Raw genomic sequence first — 14444 nt, 5'->3', positions numbered from 1 at the left:
CACCTGCAATTTACCCATTCCGGTGGTTCTTTGGTTGACTCGGTCCTCTCACCGCACGTTCAACATCAGCTTACGCCGAGAAGAATATATACTTGCCATGACGTCCTTGCCGCCCTCCTCAACAACAACTAACAACCGTCGTAATGTTCCGAGGCGATCCCAGGTAGCAGCGCTACTAGAATAGTTCTCGCTTACCCATTGGCCGCTGGTAGGATTCTTAGTCTTATGAAATACAGCGGCAAGCCAGACCTGCTCTGGAGGCTTTTCGTATATCTTCACAGTATGTGCCTACTTTCTGGCCACTGCAGTCTAGCGCTTTCTAATAATACGGTATTAGCGCAGTCGGATTCTTGGGAGGATTCTTGGAGTCACTTGCCGATGATGAGCTGTTGCAATGCTTGTATCTCTACGAAGCTTTCTTTGTCCGCTATTCGACTTTGGGAAACTGGGATGGATACTCAAAAATGAGGTCGATGTATTCTCTACGAATTAAGCTGTGTGAGTTGGTGTGGTAGTTGAGAGGACAGCTAATGCGACTGCTTTATAGAAGGAACTTTCTGGGTGCTACTTGATTTCGATGACCTGAGAAAACTTGCCCATTAAGTCGTTGGTCCCAAATATTCTACCTTAGTCTCGGTTTGCTCTCTATTTATCTTTTTCCATCGTGGACGGAGGACTAGGCGCCACATGATATAAGATTTCATGGCTGGTGTGTTATTGCCGTTTGCCTTATTGATTCTACAATACCAAACGAAATCCCATTGATGTGAAGAGTGAGGGAGCAAATGGAAAAGATGTGTCCATTCGATTAGTTTGAAACATCGCCGAGTTACTTCAAACGATGGCAGAAAGGCGCACACAGAAAGAGACCGGGCCTGTAATCCGTCGCTCCAGGTAATTGTTACCGCATTGAAACAACACAAGCGGCATCAGAAAGCTGTACTGTGCAAGGAAACTGTGCTTTCGTATTGTGGATACATGTCCGCTGTTATCTTATACGACATCGGAGAAATACTCTTTATGGAGCATGACCCGATAACCCAACCTGAGCACGATGTATGTCAGATATGCTCTTCTCATCAACAGCTATTACGAACTCTTCTTGGATGTATCTTCCGATGCAACTTTTTGGGCTATCACTCACGAATTGGCTGTATGATTTCCATGAAGATCATGAATTCACATGAAACCTCCAGGCCTTAGCGATCCATGCATCGCATCTTTCTCGCACACGAATCCATCAAGATTCTCTCCAATCATCCTGCACCGCCCTCACTAGTGTCTCTAAGCACATCTAACCGCGGCATTCTCCACCGGCAGGACTGGCCGGCGAAGCGCCACGCTCGCTTCTCTCAGCCCTCGCCTGCCCCTGCTCGCGGGGCAGGCGATGAATGCGGGTCGTACGCCTTGAAAATTCGCCTCTGAGCCATTCACAGAAATGCTGAGGATATAAAAACTGTTGGTGTGCATTAACGGGCACGGGGACGCCGCGTCGTGCGTCTGGAGCGACTGGGGGCTGATAAAGCAACGACGGCGCCCTTGACTTTGTGCTCCGAGTCTTTTGCTGCGTTTGCGTTTGCGTTTGCGTTTGCGGAAGGTGTTTTTTGTAGTGGGAGGCTTGCTGTACCCTGACTTTCAGTTTGAATATCCGTGCTCCATTTGGCGATTACTGCGGCGGATTTCTCGGCTCAAAGCGCTTTCTAGCCCCCCGTCAGAGTGGATTTCTGTATCAGCAAAGTCTTAGCTTGGGTTACTGGATCTGTCACACCATCGAAGAACTGCATTTTATTACGGCTGCAGCGTGTCATTTTGTATACCCACGGCTGTAGTGTACTCTCGAGAGTATTTCAACAGGGTTTCAGCAACAGCAAGAAAAGGTATCCCAGGGCATCGAACGCTCCTAGGTACCCTTGCAGGCTATACCGCCAAACGGTCTCAAGAAACCAAGCTTCAACCAATCAACCTTCTCTATCAAGCTCCTCCAACATGCCTATAAGATCCCGATGGCAAATCGAAGTTCCTCGCATCTCACTTCCCACCTACCTTTTCGACTCACCCACCGCGCCTCTGCCCACAACTTCTGCTCTCATCTCAACCGCAAATCCAGACAACCATTTTCTGAGCCATGCCGGCTACCGTCTGTGGTCCCAACGGCTGGCACTCGGTCTCCAACGGGCTGGGCTCGCGCAAGGAGAACGCGTGCTGCTCTTCTCAGGCAACTCTGTGTTTTTCCCCGTGGTAATACTGGGGATCGTCATGGCTGGCGGCATCTTTACAGGTGCCAATCCGTCTTACGTGGTCAGAGAGCTAGCTTACCAACTCAAAGACAGTGGGGCGAAGTTCCTGATTTGCTCAGAGGCCAGCCTTGCTACGGGGATTGAAGCTGCGAAAGCGGTTGGACTGAGCGAGGACAATGTCTTTGCTTTCGATGACGGGGCCGCGACATTCGAGGGGCGAGGGAAGAGTAGAGGGAATATCCGGCACTGGACGACTCTGTTGGCATCCGACGACGACGGACGTGGATTTGCGTGGGAAAACCAGGATACGGACGATTTCCTCAATCGGACTATCGTTTTGAACTACTCCTCGGGAACTACAGGTGTGCCAAAAGGAGTCATGATAACGCACCGCAACTACGTCTCCAATTGCGTTCAGGGGATCCACGTCTTTTCCCTGGACCTGGAGTATAAAGCAAAGATTGCAAGAAGCCGGCAACTTTGTGCTTTGCCAGTAAGTATCGTATACACGAATTTTCGGCATGTTGCTGACACCCTTAGATGTACCATGCGATGGGACAGGTGCTGTTTTGTTTCCAAGGCCCCGTCCAGCGGGTTCCCATCTTCATAATGCCGAAATTTGATTTGATTGCCATGCTTGAGGCGGCGCAGAATTTCCGGATTACAGATCTGCTCATCGTGCCGCCTATTATAGTCGCCATGGCGAAACATCCCGCGACGCGCAAGTTCGATCTTAGTGCTGTTGAGCGCGTCATCAGTGCTGCAGCGCCGTTGGGAAGGGAGGTTTGCAAAGAATTTGAAAAGCTATGGAAGAACGGAAGTGTGAATGTGAAGCAGGCATGGGGATTGACCGAGTGAGTTGTGTTTTGAGCTTTGGGAATTATTGGGCTTTTCTGATGTTATGGCAGGCTGACCCTGACGGGTTGCACGTTCCACCCAGCGACTATCTCCACGTCAAATGCTGTTGGAGAACTGGCACCGAACTGTGAAGTTAGGATTGTAAGCGATGAGGACGGGCTACACGAGGTGAAACACGGCGAACGAGGCGAAGTGTGGATCCGCGCGCCGAGTGTCATGAAGGGTTATTGGAGAAACACAGAAGCGACAAAGGAGACCATAACAAAAGACGGATGGCTAAAAACGGGTGACATTGGGCGTTTCGACGAGACAAACCACCTTTACATAGTGGATCGGAAAAAAGTAAGTCAACTGATTAGCAAGTAAATGCGATTGGAGATACTAAACCTTAGTTTTCAGGAATTGATTAAGGTCAAAGGTCTTCAGGTTGCGCCCGCAGAAATCGAGTCTTTACTATTGGAACATCCCGCTATAGCAGATGTAGCAATAATAGGAGTGACAGTGTAAGTACTCCGAGACCATCAGGACGACCCTGTGCTAATGTATCCTAGGAAAGGCGAAGAGGCTCCTCGAGCCTATGCTGTGTTACAGCAGGGTTCAATGGCGACGGCCAAAGAAATTCAAGATTGGGCAGCCGAAAGAGTTTCCCGGTTCAAAAGGCTGACTGGAGGTGTGCGCTTCGTCGAAGCTATCCCGAAGAATCCCGTAAGTCTCCTTACCCATTGTGTGGTAAAAATGGTGGACTGACGATAATCAAGTCTGGGAAGATACTAAGAAAGGTACTCCGTGACCAGGCAAGAGCTGAGGGAGGTGACTCGGAACCTCGAGAATCGAAGCTATAAAGCACGGTCGTAGGCGGACAGCTGTAGAAGTAGTAGAATGTACAAAATTGACGTGGCTGCTTAATGTGAAAGAAACGCCCTGAATTTTCTGAGACTTGCCGACATAAATGTTACATGCTGTCGATGCTGCGGCTATGTACAGATGCAGCTCTTCGACCTCTAGCTTGCGGAATGCTCTCCTTGTGCGCATTGATATCAATTGCTCCGCGCTCCGTCCTTGGCTGCCCTCAGCTCGTCCATCTTGGCCACTCGCTTCTTGAATTCCACGTACTGGCACTTCTCGTATGAATGCCGCTCGTTCTAGGGCTCCTCTTAGCTTTTGTTTCGGGGGGCCGGACGTCGCGGCTAGGATGCCGATGCGTACCTCGCACTTCCATGGCAGATAGTACTCCTCCGCTCGACAGCGGTTTAGGGGAATGAGTAGATGGGCGCACGAGTCTCTATATTGGATCGGCAATCTCGCCGCAGACATGTCCTCCCTTGTGGCTTCTGATGTCGTGTCAATCGTGATGTGTTCCTGCAGCTATGCCAATTGGGGGGCCAGGGACACGTCACTTACGGCCAGAGGAGGCATTGTTCAGGCCGACCGCCTCCTTGATAGACTCGGTGATTGTCATGCTGGCGGGCGGCGTGGTGAAGGCTGCACACAAGGCGTTTGTCGAGTTGATGGTGGAGGAGCTCGAGAATCGGGCGAAGATGGAGCTCGCCGTGAAGGCGGTGGCAGAACGCTCACCAGGACCGCACGGCGACGCGAAGGCGCGTCTTCCTCCAGACCGTGTAGATTAGAGGCCTCGCTGACGATCCAACGCAACCCTATCGCCATCATGCCGTCTGACGCGAACACCAAGATCTACTCCGCGACGTACAGCAATGTAAATATCCGCGCGCTGCGCTCCTTACTCCCCCGGCGCATCTCTCTGGCGCCACCAGATCAGTCACACTCCCCATGCCATATCGACCACATCTCCAGACAGTGCAGGAACAGTAGCTAAGCATTCCAGGTCCCCGTCTTCGAGTACAACATCGCCGGTAACCATGTTATGCGCCGACGCGCTGACGACTGGATCAATGCGACTCATATCCTCAAGGTAGCCGACTTCGACAAGCCCGCCCGAACCCGTATCCTGGAGCGCGAGGTTCAGAAGGGCGTACATGAGAAGGTCCAGGGCGGATACGGCAAATACCAAGGTCAGACCACGCAGAGAGCTTTCTACATGCGGTCTCTAAGACGTCTTGAATTTAGGGACATGGGTGCCGCTTCACGACGGGCGAATTCTGGCAGAGCGCAACGGCGTCTTGGAGAAATTACTACCCATATTCGACTACAAACCAGGAGACCGCAGCCCTCCTCCTGCCCCGAAGCATGCGACTGCTGCTTCAAATAGGCCAAAGGTGCCTAGGCAGAGTGCAGCGGCAAGGAGGAACGGTAAGAAGAGTGAACATTACTTTTTTCTTACACCCTCAAGCGCCTTCAAATGGAGCATAGAATCCATGCGCTCAGCCCTGACAATAAAACTCCACTTAATGGAACTTCCAGAGACGCATGCTGACTATTATTAGCCGCTTTCCCGACCGCCAGCCAGAGCCAAATCAGCGAGGAGCAGTTCGACAATGGTAGCGTTCAATTTGCCAAGGAAGACACGCCCGACAACGAGACAGTCGTTTCGGAATCCATGCTCGGGGACCAAGATATGCTCGGGGCTTCTCAGTACTCCGCTTCATCAAGGAAGAGGAAGCGAGGGGCCGACCAGATGGCTCTCCAAGACCAGCAGCATCAGATATGGGCTGATGCCTTACTCGACTACTTCATGCTACTTGAATCCGACGACCGCTTCCCTGCACCGCCGGAGCCTCCAGCAAACGTCAATCTCGATCGGCCTATTGACGAGAAGGGTCACTCAGCTATGCACTGGGCAGCCGCTATGGGTGATGTTGAGGTGGTCAAGGAGCTCATGCGTCGAGGCGCACGGATAGACTGCCTCTCCAACAACCTCGAAACGCCTCTGATGCGAGCCGTCATGTTCACAAATAACTTCGACAAGAATACCATGCCGAGCATGGTGAAGATATTCCAGCAGACCGTTGTACGCACCGACTGGTTCGGGTCGACTGTATTCCACCACATAGCCGCAACTACCTCCTCAACGAACAAATACGTCTGCGCACGCTACTACCTCGACTGTATTATCAACAAGCTTCTCGAGACCTGGGTTCCGGAAGAAGTCACGCGACTCCTCAACATCCAAGACAAGAACGGCGACACGGCGATCATGATTGCTGCGCGCAACGGCGCAAGAAAATGCGTGCGCTCATTCCTCGGCCGCTTCGTCACCACCGACATCCCTAACAACAAAGGCGAAACGGCCGACGACCTATTTCACGAGCTCAACTTAAGGCGCCGTCAAGCCGGCCGTCCTCGTCAGCCTTCGTCGTCACCATTTGGCCCTGACCCGCGCATGAACGGCGACCTCGTACCGCACCCCTTCCAGACCTCCCTTGCCACTAGTATACCCACCGCAGTGCAATTCCACTCCTCAACCGCCTCACACCTCATGACCAAGATCGTGCCCACTCTCCACCAGAAATGCGAGGAGCTAGCCATCGCATATGAAGATGAGCTCAAAGAAAAGGAAGAGGAGTACGAAGAAGCAGAGCGCGTGGCTCGTAAACGCCAGCAGGAACTCGACTCGATACGCAGAGAGCTGGCGCTATTATCAAGCGACGACGAGCCGGAGCTAGACCAAGCGCAGGAGGAGGAGCTCGCGAGCCTAGTCCGTGAAGCAGAAGCGTTGTTAGAGGTTGAGCAGAGGGCGGAGTTGAGACGGTTAAGTACGAATGCGCAGTCGCAGAAACAGAACCACATCGGAAAAGAAGCCGCTGGTAGCGACGCCGCTCTGCACGAGAAGCTACGTCTGGCGTTCCTATTGTCTAGAGCTCAGGTGGAGCGGAGGGTGCTCGTGTCAGAGGTGATCCAAAATCTCAGCGTTGCGGGCATGGGCGAGCGGCAGAGCGAGTATAAGCAGCTCATCAAAGGCGCGTTGAATATCAGGGAGGAGGAGATAGAGGAAATGCTGCCGGACATTCTGGGGGATCTGGAAGAAGCGGAAGAAGAGCGGAAGAGACAAGAGGCGAGCCCGCTGTAAATCTTTTAGCCGATTTGGGATCGGTAAGTATTTATGTATTACGATGATGTATTTTCGAGCTAGGGGTGTACGGGCTACTATAGCTCCTAATACCCAGTCCCTAATGTGTTATGCTTACCTCTTCAGACAGCGGAAAGTCTTTTTCTGGGTGTTACCTAGTCTTATATTATTACTTACCTCCCTTGGGAGGTGATGGACCATGTCTCGCCATAGCTGCGTGAATTACTTAACGTATTAATAGAGTTGTAGATCGACCGATCATACTTCCAATTTGCATGCACCCTTCTGCCGCCGTCTGAGGTATAACGCAACATGCTTAGCTATTCTCCCGAACGGCAAAACAGTAACCAATCAACTTCCGCCTCCTTAGGCCCCGTGACGCTTGGCAGCTCTCTGACGCTTCTTTTTCAACACTACCGCCAGGCTCAATACAGCAACCAACTCATCGACTTCATTCGTATCTACAACAAAGGTACCCCCCGTGCTCCAACCCCCCCATCGCTTCGCCGCAAACTTTCCCACCTCGGCCCGCTGGCTGCCAAGCACCTTATACAGCGTCATGTACTGCGACACAAGCAAGCTATCGCTCGCCCACTCATACGTCACCGAATCCATTACAAATGTTTCGGTGCGGCGACCCCACCGCTTGTTCCGCAGCGCCACCGCGTGCGTGCTGTGCGTACTGTCGGCCGGGAATGTGAGCAGGGCTTCGCCGACGGAGGACCAAGGGTGCTTCCATTCAGCAACAGGGACACTAGCGACATCAGTGATGGTGTAGCGGAGGCCGAGCCAGTTTTGGCGCGTGAGGGTGTAGCAGGGGGTCGGGCAGTGGTCTTTTAGCGCTTTTTGGACTGCCGCTTTGTAGGCTGGGGACAGGCCTGTGTAGGGGGTTGAAATGCCCGATGTTAGGTCGTAGACGGGGATGGAGCGTGTGAAGAGGCTGTGTGGGGTTATCCAGAAGGTGTGGGTGGGTGCGAAGCTAGGGGAGTCTTGAGGTTGGGTTTCGTAGTCAGATGGGGATTCGTCGTTTGAAGGGCTGTGGCTCAGGTCGATGGCGGAGGTGGATTGTCGGTGGGCTGTGGTGGAGTTCGTTGCGGTGTAGGGCGATAGAGTGGTGCTTGTAGATGTTGGTCCGGTTGAGTGGCGACGTTCGAGGCCGTCGTTCATGCCTTTGAGCTGGACTGCCGAAGTCATCTTGGATGGAGCATCCAATGTGGACTGGGCCTACGTATACATTGATGGCGTTGTGATGTGATAAAGCGTACGGATTGAAGATGCATAGAACAGATGTGCCAAAGAGCATATACTACCTATGTTGGTCGCGAACGCCACAGCCGTGATCCATTTCTCGTAATCTCGTATTCAAAGTTCTAGCCTTGTGCCTTAGGGCGTTTCCCTCCGCACCAGCCGACTACAGTCAGTGGGGTCTGTATCTTGAAGACACACGAACCTCATGATTGGAAGGCTGGGGTGGCACAAAGACTATAATCAGCCTTGCGCCTCTTCGTATCATGCGTGCACAGCCTCCCGACTCTTCTCTCTTTGACACTAAGTAGAATAGTCTATCACAACACCTAGCACATGTACCTTGTGATTAGGTAGTTCATTCTAGAAGTAAGCTTAGAGAGAGTGTCCGGAGCTGTCACTTTTCCTTTCTATTGAGCAGCAAGTTGGTGATAGTGGTTGAGGGCGGACCAATCACGAAGGGTCCTTTTGGACCCCAAAAGTCAGAAGTCAGAGAAGGCCCAGGCGTAGCACCTACATCTTAGCACCGCTTAACTTAACCCATCAGACTTGTAAGTACTCCCACCTTCACCTCCTTAGAAGCAGTCTCGAGTTCACGTCGCCTCGTGGTTCCCTACTCTTTTTGATGCGAGGCATCTCTCCTTTTAGCCTCGCAAGCATCCTACACCGGCAGCAGTCATCACGATTTGTATCATCGGAGGGGTAGGGTTGTGTAGTGACTGACGATGACAGCCTTGAAGACGAAGGCGGTAATCAGTAACGAGCCGGCGCCGCAATGAACCCTTTCGAGAACCTTGTCCGAGAATCCATCGTCGATGTTCACCACGAGCTGAAAGCCTGCTGCCGTCCTTACCGTGACTCAGCGCCTGCCATTAAGCCACCCGTATACAAGCCAGCGGAATGGGTAACTTGCAGAAAACCCCCTGTCTCCGCATGCATCCTTTTGGACGTATGGAGTTGCATTCCTTATCAGCCCAGATGTCCCCCGAGCCTTCAACCCTAGCACTTCCAGAGTTTGTAATCGCACGATCTTGGTAAGAGCACTTCAGGGCGAACGGAGATAAATTTCTTACTAAATTCTCATAGGACAGGATTTGAGACCATGGTCCTGCATTACCTTCAGCAAGGCCAATCAGTCGGATGGCGGCAAATATGTATTGCATCGAGCTGGAGGCTGATGCACACGAGTGTATTCGGGTTGAGGCTTGCAGCCTACTTGAGCTGTGATTGATGCAAGATGAGCCGGCTCCTTGAGCGTCTATAAACCATTCAGTCCTACCGTCGACCCGCACAACTCCGGCCTCGTCGCAATTCAGCCTGGTCACAGCCCAGCCTTGTCGCAAGTTTGACTCGTCACAATCCAGCTTCGTGCAATTCGACATCGACACAAGTCGACGCCATTCCCAAATATGGCCGAGGGCATTCATGTCCCGACAGAAATCTCTCGAGGTTTGGAGGACCGACCAACAGCAATCCAAGAAGCTCCAAAAGAGCCCCATATTGCAGGCCAAACTTCCGAGAAGGGCGAACTAGAAACGAGGGAAGCAGATAGAGCTGGAGCAGAAAGTCGTCGAGGAGAGGTGAGCGAAGTAGTAGTGAATGGAATCGACTTCCAGCAGTTCATAATAGGTCAGGTCTCCCACCAAATTATGATTCAATTCTCACTAGGCGATTCCTAGATAATCCAAGGGAGGACGAACGCTCATCAGTCCCTCCACATGCAAATGAAAAGACCAAGAACGCGCCCACATATGCATCTTTCGGCGACAAAACAACAACGGCTAGTACGAATGCACACGGCTATCTCACACAGATCACGCGATATTTAGGAGTTGGTCAATCAGGATTCGTCTGCGTAGATCTCCCCGGTGTACCACAGCCATCCGATGTCCATGATCGGGCGGAAAAACTCATGGCTCTTTCCACACACAACGATGAAGCTATCGCTGCCTATTTCAATGAAGATATTCCAGTGGAGTTAGGCAAGGCTGCCGAAATGCTGCCTACGTTGGAATTCATTCACAATCGTTGGCCATTGTTCACTACTCAGCCTACCGATCACCCCTACTTCACCAAGGCCATACAACATATCGTTTTCCAAGATATCGTTTTCCAACAATACCGTTATGAGTCGACGACGGAAGGCTCTGTTACGATCCCATCGACTTTTTTTATCTCAGCGGATCTCCTGATACGGGAGTTGGACTTCATCGACCAAAAAAATCAATTCAATAAGGACACATCACAGTCCTCTCAGTACTCGCAATCTCTTGGCGCAAATGATCGCAACCTCATTCTTACTCATGAGAACATCAATGAGAGTTACAAGGTTGCCTTGGCAATCGCGGTTTTCGTGAACGGCGAGGCCCAGCCTATTGAGCATTACATGGGTGATTGGTATCAAACAAAAGGCGAAGAAGATCGTGGACATCAGCTTCGGCCCTTGGAGCCGCTTCTAGTAACATTGGCCTTTAAGCTAGTGCCATTGCAAGCCGAAATTGAGGAGAACGTTCCTTTAATCTCCAAGTCAGACCTTTCCAACGCGTACAAAGCATTTACAGCACCTTCATTCACGAAATTGACGTTTTCAGCCGATCCACATTTGGACTTTGCCCTACGACGTAACCTAGAGCACATACTTTCCGTCTGTAGTATTCCAGTGGGTTCGATACCATTAGAGAGCGAGGGATCAAAAGTCGCATTGACCTGTGGAGACATATCGGGACATCGAATCGTTACGTCGGCAACTTTGTAAGTTAAGCATACTTCAGATAGAATGCGCTTTCAACTGACGAGCGCTAGCTTTGCCTTTCACTTCTTGCTTTCGATGTTTGAATACCTCGAAAAGCCCGAACCTCAGCAGGGACAGAGCAAGGATAAGCAGGAACATACCCTCGCTCAATGTAAGTGCCGTAAAGACAAAAGATCGGCTTGCGAAAGGGCATTCTTGGCTGCGCTACGAAACAGAATCAAGGATACGTGCCGGGCCCACCTGACATGGATCGAGCAGACCGGAATCATGCGTGTGACTTGGAAAGAAGGGCAGACCAAGGATATGCGTGAACTTCTCGGAGCAGACTATTGGATCACAGGCACAAAAATACCGCATATGAGTTCAAAAGAAGTTCTGAGCCCGAAGTCATTGTCGGACTGGCCCTTGAACATCATCAAATTCGCGGACTTCGCGATAAGAACCAAGAATGAGGAGATCAAGGGGCTTTTCGAAGAGCGAGGGAACTCATTGCGATCCAGTGTTGGCGATTGGGTCGAAGCACTAGATCTAGAGAACGCACGTGGATTTTATGCAATTCCTCGCCCTCTGAGCAAATCACGTCCAGGACAGAAACGCTACCGCCTTGAAGACCACGTATGGATGTGGAGAGCGCTCCTATCTATTAAGAGGCTCGGCCTCCAGAAAGAACTCAAAACAAGCAAGACTTCCCCGACGAAGCCGCCGCGTATTGGACCCTCTGGCCGTCCTGACTTAAAGAACCCACTGCATCATAGCTACACACCGGCAGACTTCCAGTCTAAAGCGATAAGGCGGTTCACCACAGAGAACAATGTGTCAAGACGGAAGATGGTTGCTATTTCTCGTACAGCATCCGCAAGCAGGTTTCTCTTCCATTCTACGGACACAGCATTGTTCTACGACACGTGGACACCATTATTCGACAAGTCAGACACCCTGTGGATAGCCACGAACGATGTGCAGAGGTTTCACAAAGGCAATGAAGATTTGGAGTGGGGTAACCCCTTGCGCTACGCACTGGCTATGATGATGGCAAAAAATGGGCATCCGATCAACACTAGGTCCCCATCTAGTATGTTTACCATCGCGAAAGACATTCTGCTTGGAAGCTCCTCGCGGAACGGCATTTTCCCAGGCCAACTTCAACCAGGCAGTAAAGAGCCCGATTTTAGCTGGAAAGACTTTCACTGGCAGGCTAGCTTTGAAGTGCCCTGCATTCTTTGGGAATGCAGGTTGAATGTGGAAGATAGTAAGAAACCCGAGGAGGCAAATCCGGTGAACCCCACCGCTGGGCAACCAATTCAGATTGATCCGCAAAAAGAATCCCAGACCTTGGAGATGAGGAAGTCAATACCGTTCAACATTCTCATTGATGAAAAAAGCATTGTTGAGCTGTCGGATGAATGGCTGTACGATTATCCCGAATTCCTGGACTCTAACGATGACATAGAAGGCTCGCGTAAGAGTATCAAGTTGATCATCAAGCCCTCAGACACACTACTGAGAGGCGTAGTCGTCGATGTCCCGAGATCAGATGGGGCAGGTCACTGTCAGCAGCTAGAAAATGGGTTCAACGCCTCGTGCAACCTGGACATCTACGACAGATTCAATCGTCCCAGAACAGCACAGGACGCTAAGAAAAGGCTTATCTGGCTACCTAACCCCAATTCCGATACGAAAGAGCTGTGCATTCTTGCATCTCCAAAGGCAGAGCAGGAATGCCTGGAAGAGTTTTTCGAGAAGCACGACTACAAGCGGAAATACTTCTTCGACGAAGTGATAGCAACTTCGAACCTTTGGAAGACTGAGTTCCATTTATCCTCTTATCAAGTCTTTGAAGCACGAGAAGGCAGAAGGAAGGGTGATCAAGCACACGAAGGCAAAAGGAAGGGTGATCTTAACTTCCTTGGGGGCAGTATGGTGATGAGGAGAGCGGGGACGGGCTTTCGATTCGTTGGCGACTTTTGGGATCGCTATTGGACATGTCACGTTCTTGAACATGAACCAACGGAAGACTCCCAGCGGGAGCAGTCCTTCGACCCAGACAAAAAGGATGATCTGCTAAAACGCTTCAAGGAGCTCATCAGACCCGAGGACACTCTGTCCAAATTTGAGCGGGACAAAGAGCCGTGGCGCCAGCGTAAGGTACTGGAACTTCTGTTGTTCGATCTCATGCTCAAGAAGATCGCGGGGCGTTATGGCGAGATGTTTGAGCAGACGGGCGAACGACTGAGTAGCCTCTTTCCACGTGCGAAAACAGCTGGCATCGACCGTACGGACGTTCTCCTCGTCCTGCACACTTTGTTGTCTATACCCATGAACACCTCCGCCTACTCAGAATTCCGGAAAAAATGGCCAGCCTTTCAGTATACTCTGCAAGTCATGGAGGAAGATTTGAAGGAAAACCTAGAAAAAATTGGATTCTGGAGAGATCGAGAAAGCGAGCGCCAGCTTGAACGACCAAGATGGACCAGGAACGACGAGAGGAAATACAGGCCTGTGATATCCAAGGTTACGGCGTCGAACAACCAAAGAATCCGGATTCTAGAACACTATCTTGCAGACATCCGGTCGTTAAGACTATCGCTCGAGCGCATGTCTGACTCCACAAGAGACGAGTTAAACTACGAAAGTGCCGAGAATGTCCGCTTCTTCACCTACGTAACCGTGATATTCCTTCCATTAGGATTTGCTACTGGCATCTTCAGCATGAATGCTGCTCCTGGAAAAAAGACCTTGAATGGCATGGTTATTACGGCGATCATCACTGTCATTGTCACCATCATTGTTCTGACATTGATTCGACCAGTGCTGACTGTTACCCGCCCCATTCGACTCAAGGCTTCCGCATGGCTAGATTCTCTTCGGAAAGCGAGAGAGGACGACGCAGAAAATTCTAGGAACTCAAGCCCCATTCATAATCATCAGATCATAAAAGTCGCATCCAACCTTCAACCCACTTTAGACAAGGAGCCTGCCTTAAGCAGACTACTCCGACGAGTGAAAGATGTCTTCAGCGTGCGCGCAGCACGGCCAATGAAGCCCAATCACCACCCGCCCGATCTAGAGAGGGGACAGAAGACACAAGAAAAGCATGTTGATGACAATAGTCTTGGGAATGAGAAGCCACTCGACCCTAAATGATGCAGAGTCTTAACTTGTTTGCTTTTCTTTTCGAGTTGCAGGGGCTTCGTTGGGCATAAATCTCCAGCCAGTATTGAATCCATATACATCTGTTGATATCTATTCGAGTAAATCTATAAACATTCCAGCGTGTAGTTAGTACAAGTCTTCTTTAGTAAGTATCGTGTCGTGCGAGAAACTTAGGCGTTTCTCTTTACTGCTAAAAGGACTAGCGATAATGCAA

The 14444-nt window shown here is 50.9% G+C and overlaps 6 protein-coding genes across 6 annotated transcripts; 4 read left to right on the top strand and 2 right to left on the bottom strand.

Moving 5' to 3' along the window:
- Window positions 1-800: 800 nt before the first annotated feature.
- BDZ99DRAFT_456742 (uncharacterized protein) lies at window positions 801-1427 on the top strand (the record flags this gene model as incomplete). The annotated part of the gene is made up of 2 exons (XM_033718524.1): window positions 801-1045; window positions 1145-1427. Exon 2 carries the CDS (start codon window positions 1210-1212, stop codon window positions 1423-1425), a length of 216 nt encoding a protein of 71 aa, XP_033583906.1. The 5' UTR covers window positions 801-1045; window positions 1145-1209.
- Window positions 1428-1567: 140 nt separating this feature from the next.
- BDZ99DRAFT_430652 (4-coumarate-CoA ligase 2) lies at window positions 1568-3994 on the top strand. Its single transcript, XM_033717258.1, has 6 exons — window positions 1568-2730; window positions 2778-3091; window positions 3146-3437; window positions 3495-3598; window positions 3647-3800; window positions 3854-3994. Exons 1-6 carry the CDS (start codon window positions 1987-1989, stop codon window positions 3935-3937), a joined length of 1692 nt encoding a protein of 563 aa, XP_033583905.1. The 5' UTR covers window positions 1568-1986; the 3' UTR covers window positions 3938-3994.
- A 138-nt stretch (window positions 3995-4132) lies between these two features.
- On the bottom strand, window positions 4133-4554 carry BDZ99DRAFT_373899 (uncharacterized protein; the record flags this gene model as incomplete). The annotated part of the gene is made up of 3 exons (XM_033714893.1): window positions 4133-4237; window positions 4302-4423; window positions 4497-4554. 3 exons carry the CDS (start codon window positions 4552-4554, stop codon window positions 4133-4135), a joined length of 285 nt encoding a protein of 94 aa, XP_033583904.1.
- Window positions 4555-4736: 182 nt separating this feature from the next.
- BDZ99DRAFT_504858 (apses-domain-containing protein) lies at window positions 4737-7333 on the top strand. Its single transcript, XM_033724070.1, has 4 exons — window positions 4737-4809; window positions 4939-5125; window positions 5181-5363; window positions 5498-7333. Exons 1-4 carry the CDS (start codon window positions 4762-4764, stop codon window positions 7078-7080), a joined length of 2001 nt encoding a protein of 666 aa, XP_033583903.1. The 5' UTR covers window positions 4737-4761; the 3' UTR covers window positions 7081-7333.
- Window positions 7334-7446: 113 nt separating this feature from the next.
- Window positions 7447-8448, bottom strand: BDZ99DRAFT_564759 (uncharacterized protein; the record flags this gene model as incomplete). The annotated part of the gene is made up of 1 exon (XM_033727396.1): window positions 7447-8448. The coding sequence occupies exon 1, from the start codon at window positions 8272-8274 to the stop codon at window positions 7447-7449; it is 828 nt and encodes a 275-aa protein (XP_033583902.1). The 5' UTR covers window positions 8275-8448.
- A 1147-nt stretch (window positions 8449-9595) lies between these two features.
- Window positions 9596-14430, top strand: BDZ99DRAFT_564758 (uncharacterized protein). The gene is made up of 3 exons (XM_033727395.1): window positions 9596-9954; window positions 10005-11076; window positions 11128-14430. Exons 1-3 carry the CDS (start codon window positions 9735-9737, stop codon window positions 14219-14221), a joined length of 4386 nt encoding a protein of 1461 aa, XP_033583901.1. The 5' UTR covers window positions 9596-9734; the 3' UTR covers window positions 14222-14430.
- The last annotated feature ends 14 nt before the right edge of the window (window positions 14431-14444 follow it).

This window comes from Mytilinidion resinicola, assembly GCF_010093595.1.
Source record: "Mytilinidion resinicola strain CBS 304.34 unplaced genomic scaffold BDZ99scaffold_1, whole genome shotgun sequence".
NCBI lineage: Eukaryota > Fungi > Ascomycota > Dothideomycetes > Mytilinidiales > Mytilinidiaceae > Mytilinidion > Mytilinidion resinicola.
This window is presented reverse-complemented; position numbering and strand designations above follow the sequence as displayed.

Excerpts from the sequence above, each read along its gene's own strand:
- BDZ99DRAFT_430652 (XM_033717258.1), top strand. The coding sequence starts at position 1,987 with ATGCCTATAAGATCCCGATGGCAAATCGAAGTTCCTCGCATCTCACTT. Across the intron at positions 3,092-3,145 it reads CAGGCATGGGGATTGACCGA|GCTGACCCTGACGGGTTGCA; the intron begins GTGAGTTGTGTT and ends ATGTTATGGCAG. Across the intron at positions 3,599-3,646 it reads GCAATAATAGGAGTGACAGT|GAAAGGCGAAGAGGCTCCTC; the intron begins GTAAGTACTCCG and ends AATGTATCCTAG.
- BDZ99DRAFT_564758 (XM_033727395.1), top strand. The coding sequence starts at position 9,735 with ATGGCCGAGGGCATTCATGTCCCGACAGAAATCTCTCGAGGTTTGGAG. Across the intron at positions 9,955-10,004 it reads CTTCCAGCAGTTCATAATAG|ATAATCCAAGGGAGGACGAA; the intron begins GTCAGGTCTCCC and ends GGCGATTCCTAG. Across the intron at positions 11,077-11,127 it reads ATCGTTACGTCGGCAACTTT|CTTTGCCTTTCACTTCTTGC; the intron begins GTAAGTTAAGCA and ends GACGAGCGCTAG.
- BDZ99DRAFT_504858 (XM_033724070.1), top strand. The coding sequence starts at position 4,762 with ATGCCGTCTGACGCGAACACCAAGATCTACTCCGCGACGTACAGCAAT. Across the intron at positions 4,810-4,938 it reads ACTCCGCGACGTACAGCAAT|GTCCCCGTCTTCGAGTACAA; the intron begins GTAAATATCCGC and ends TAAGCATTCCAG. Across the intron at positions 5,126-5,180 it reads CGGATACGGCAAATACCAAG|GGACATGGGTGCCGCTTCAC; the intron begins GTCAGACCACGC and ends TCTTGAATTTAG.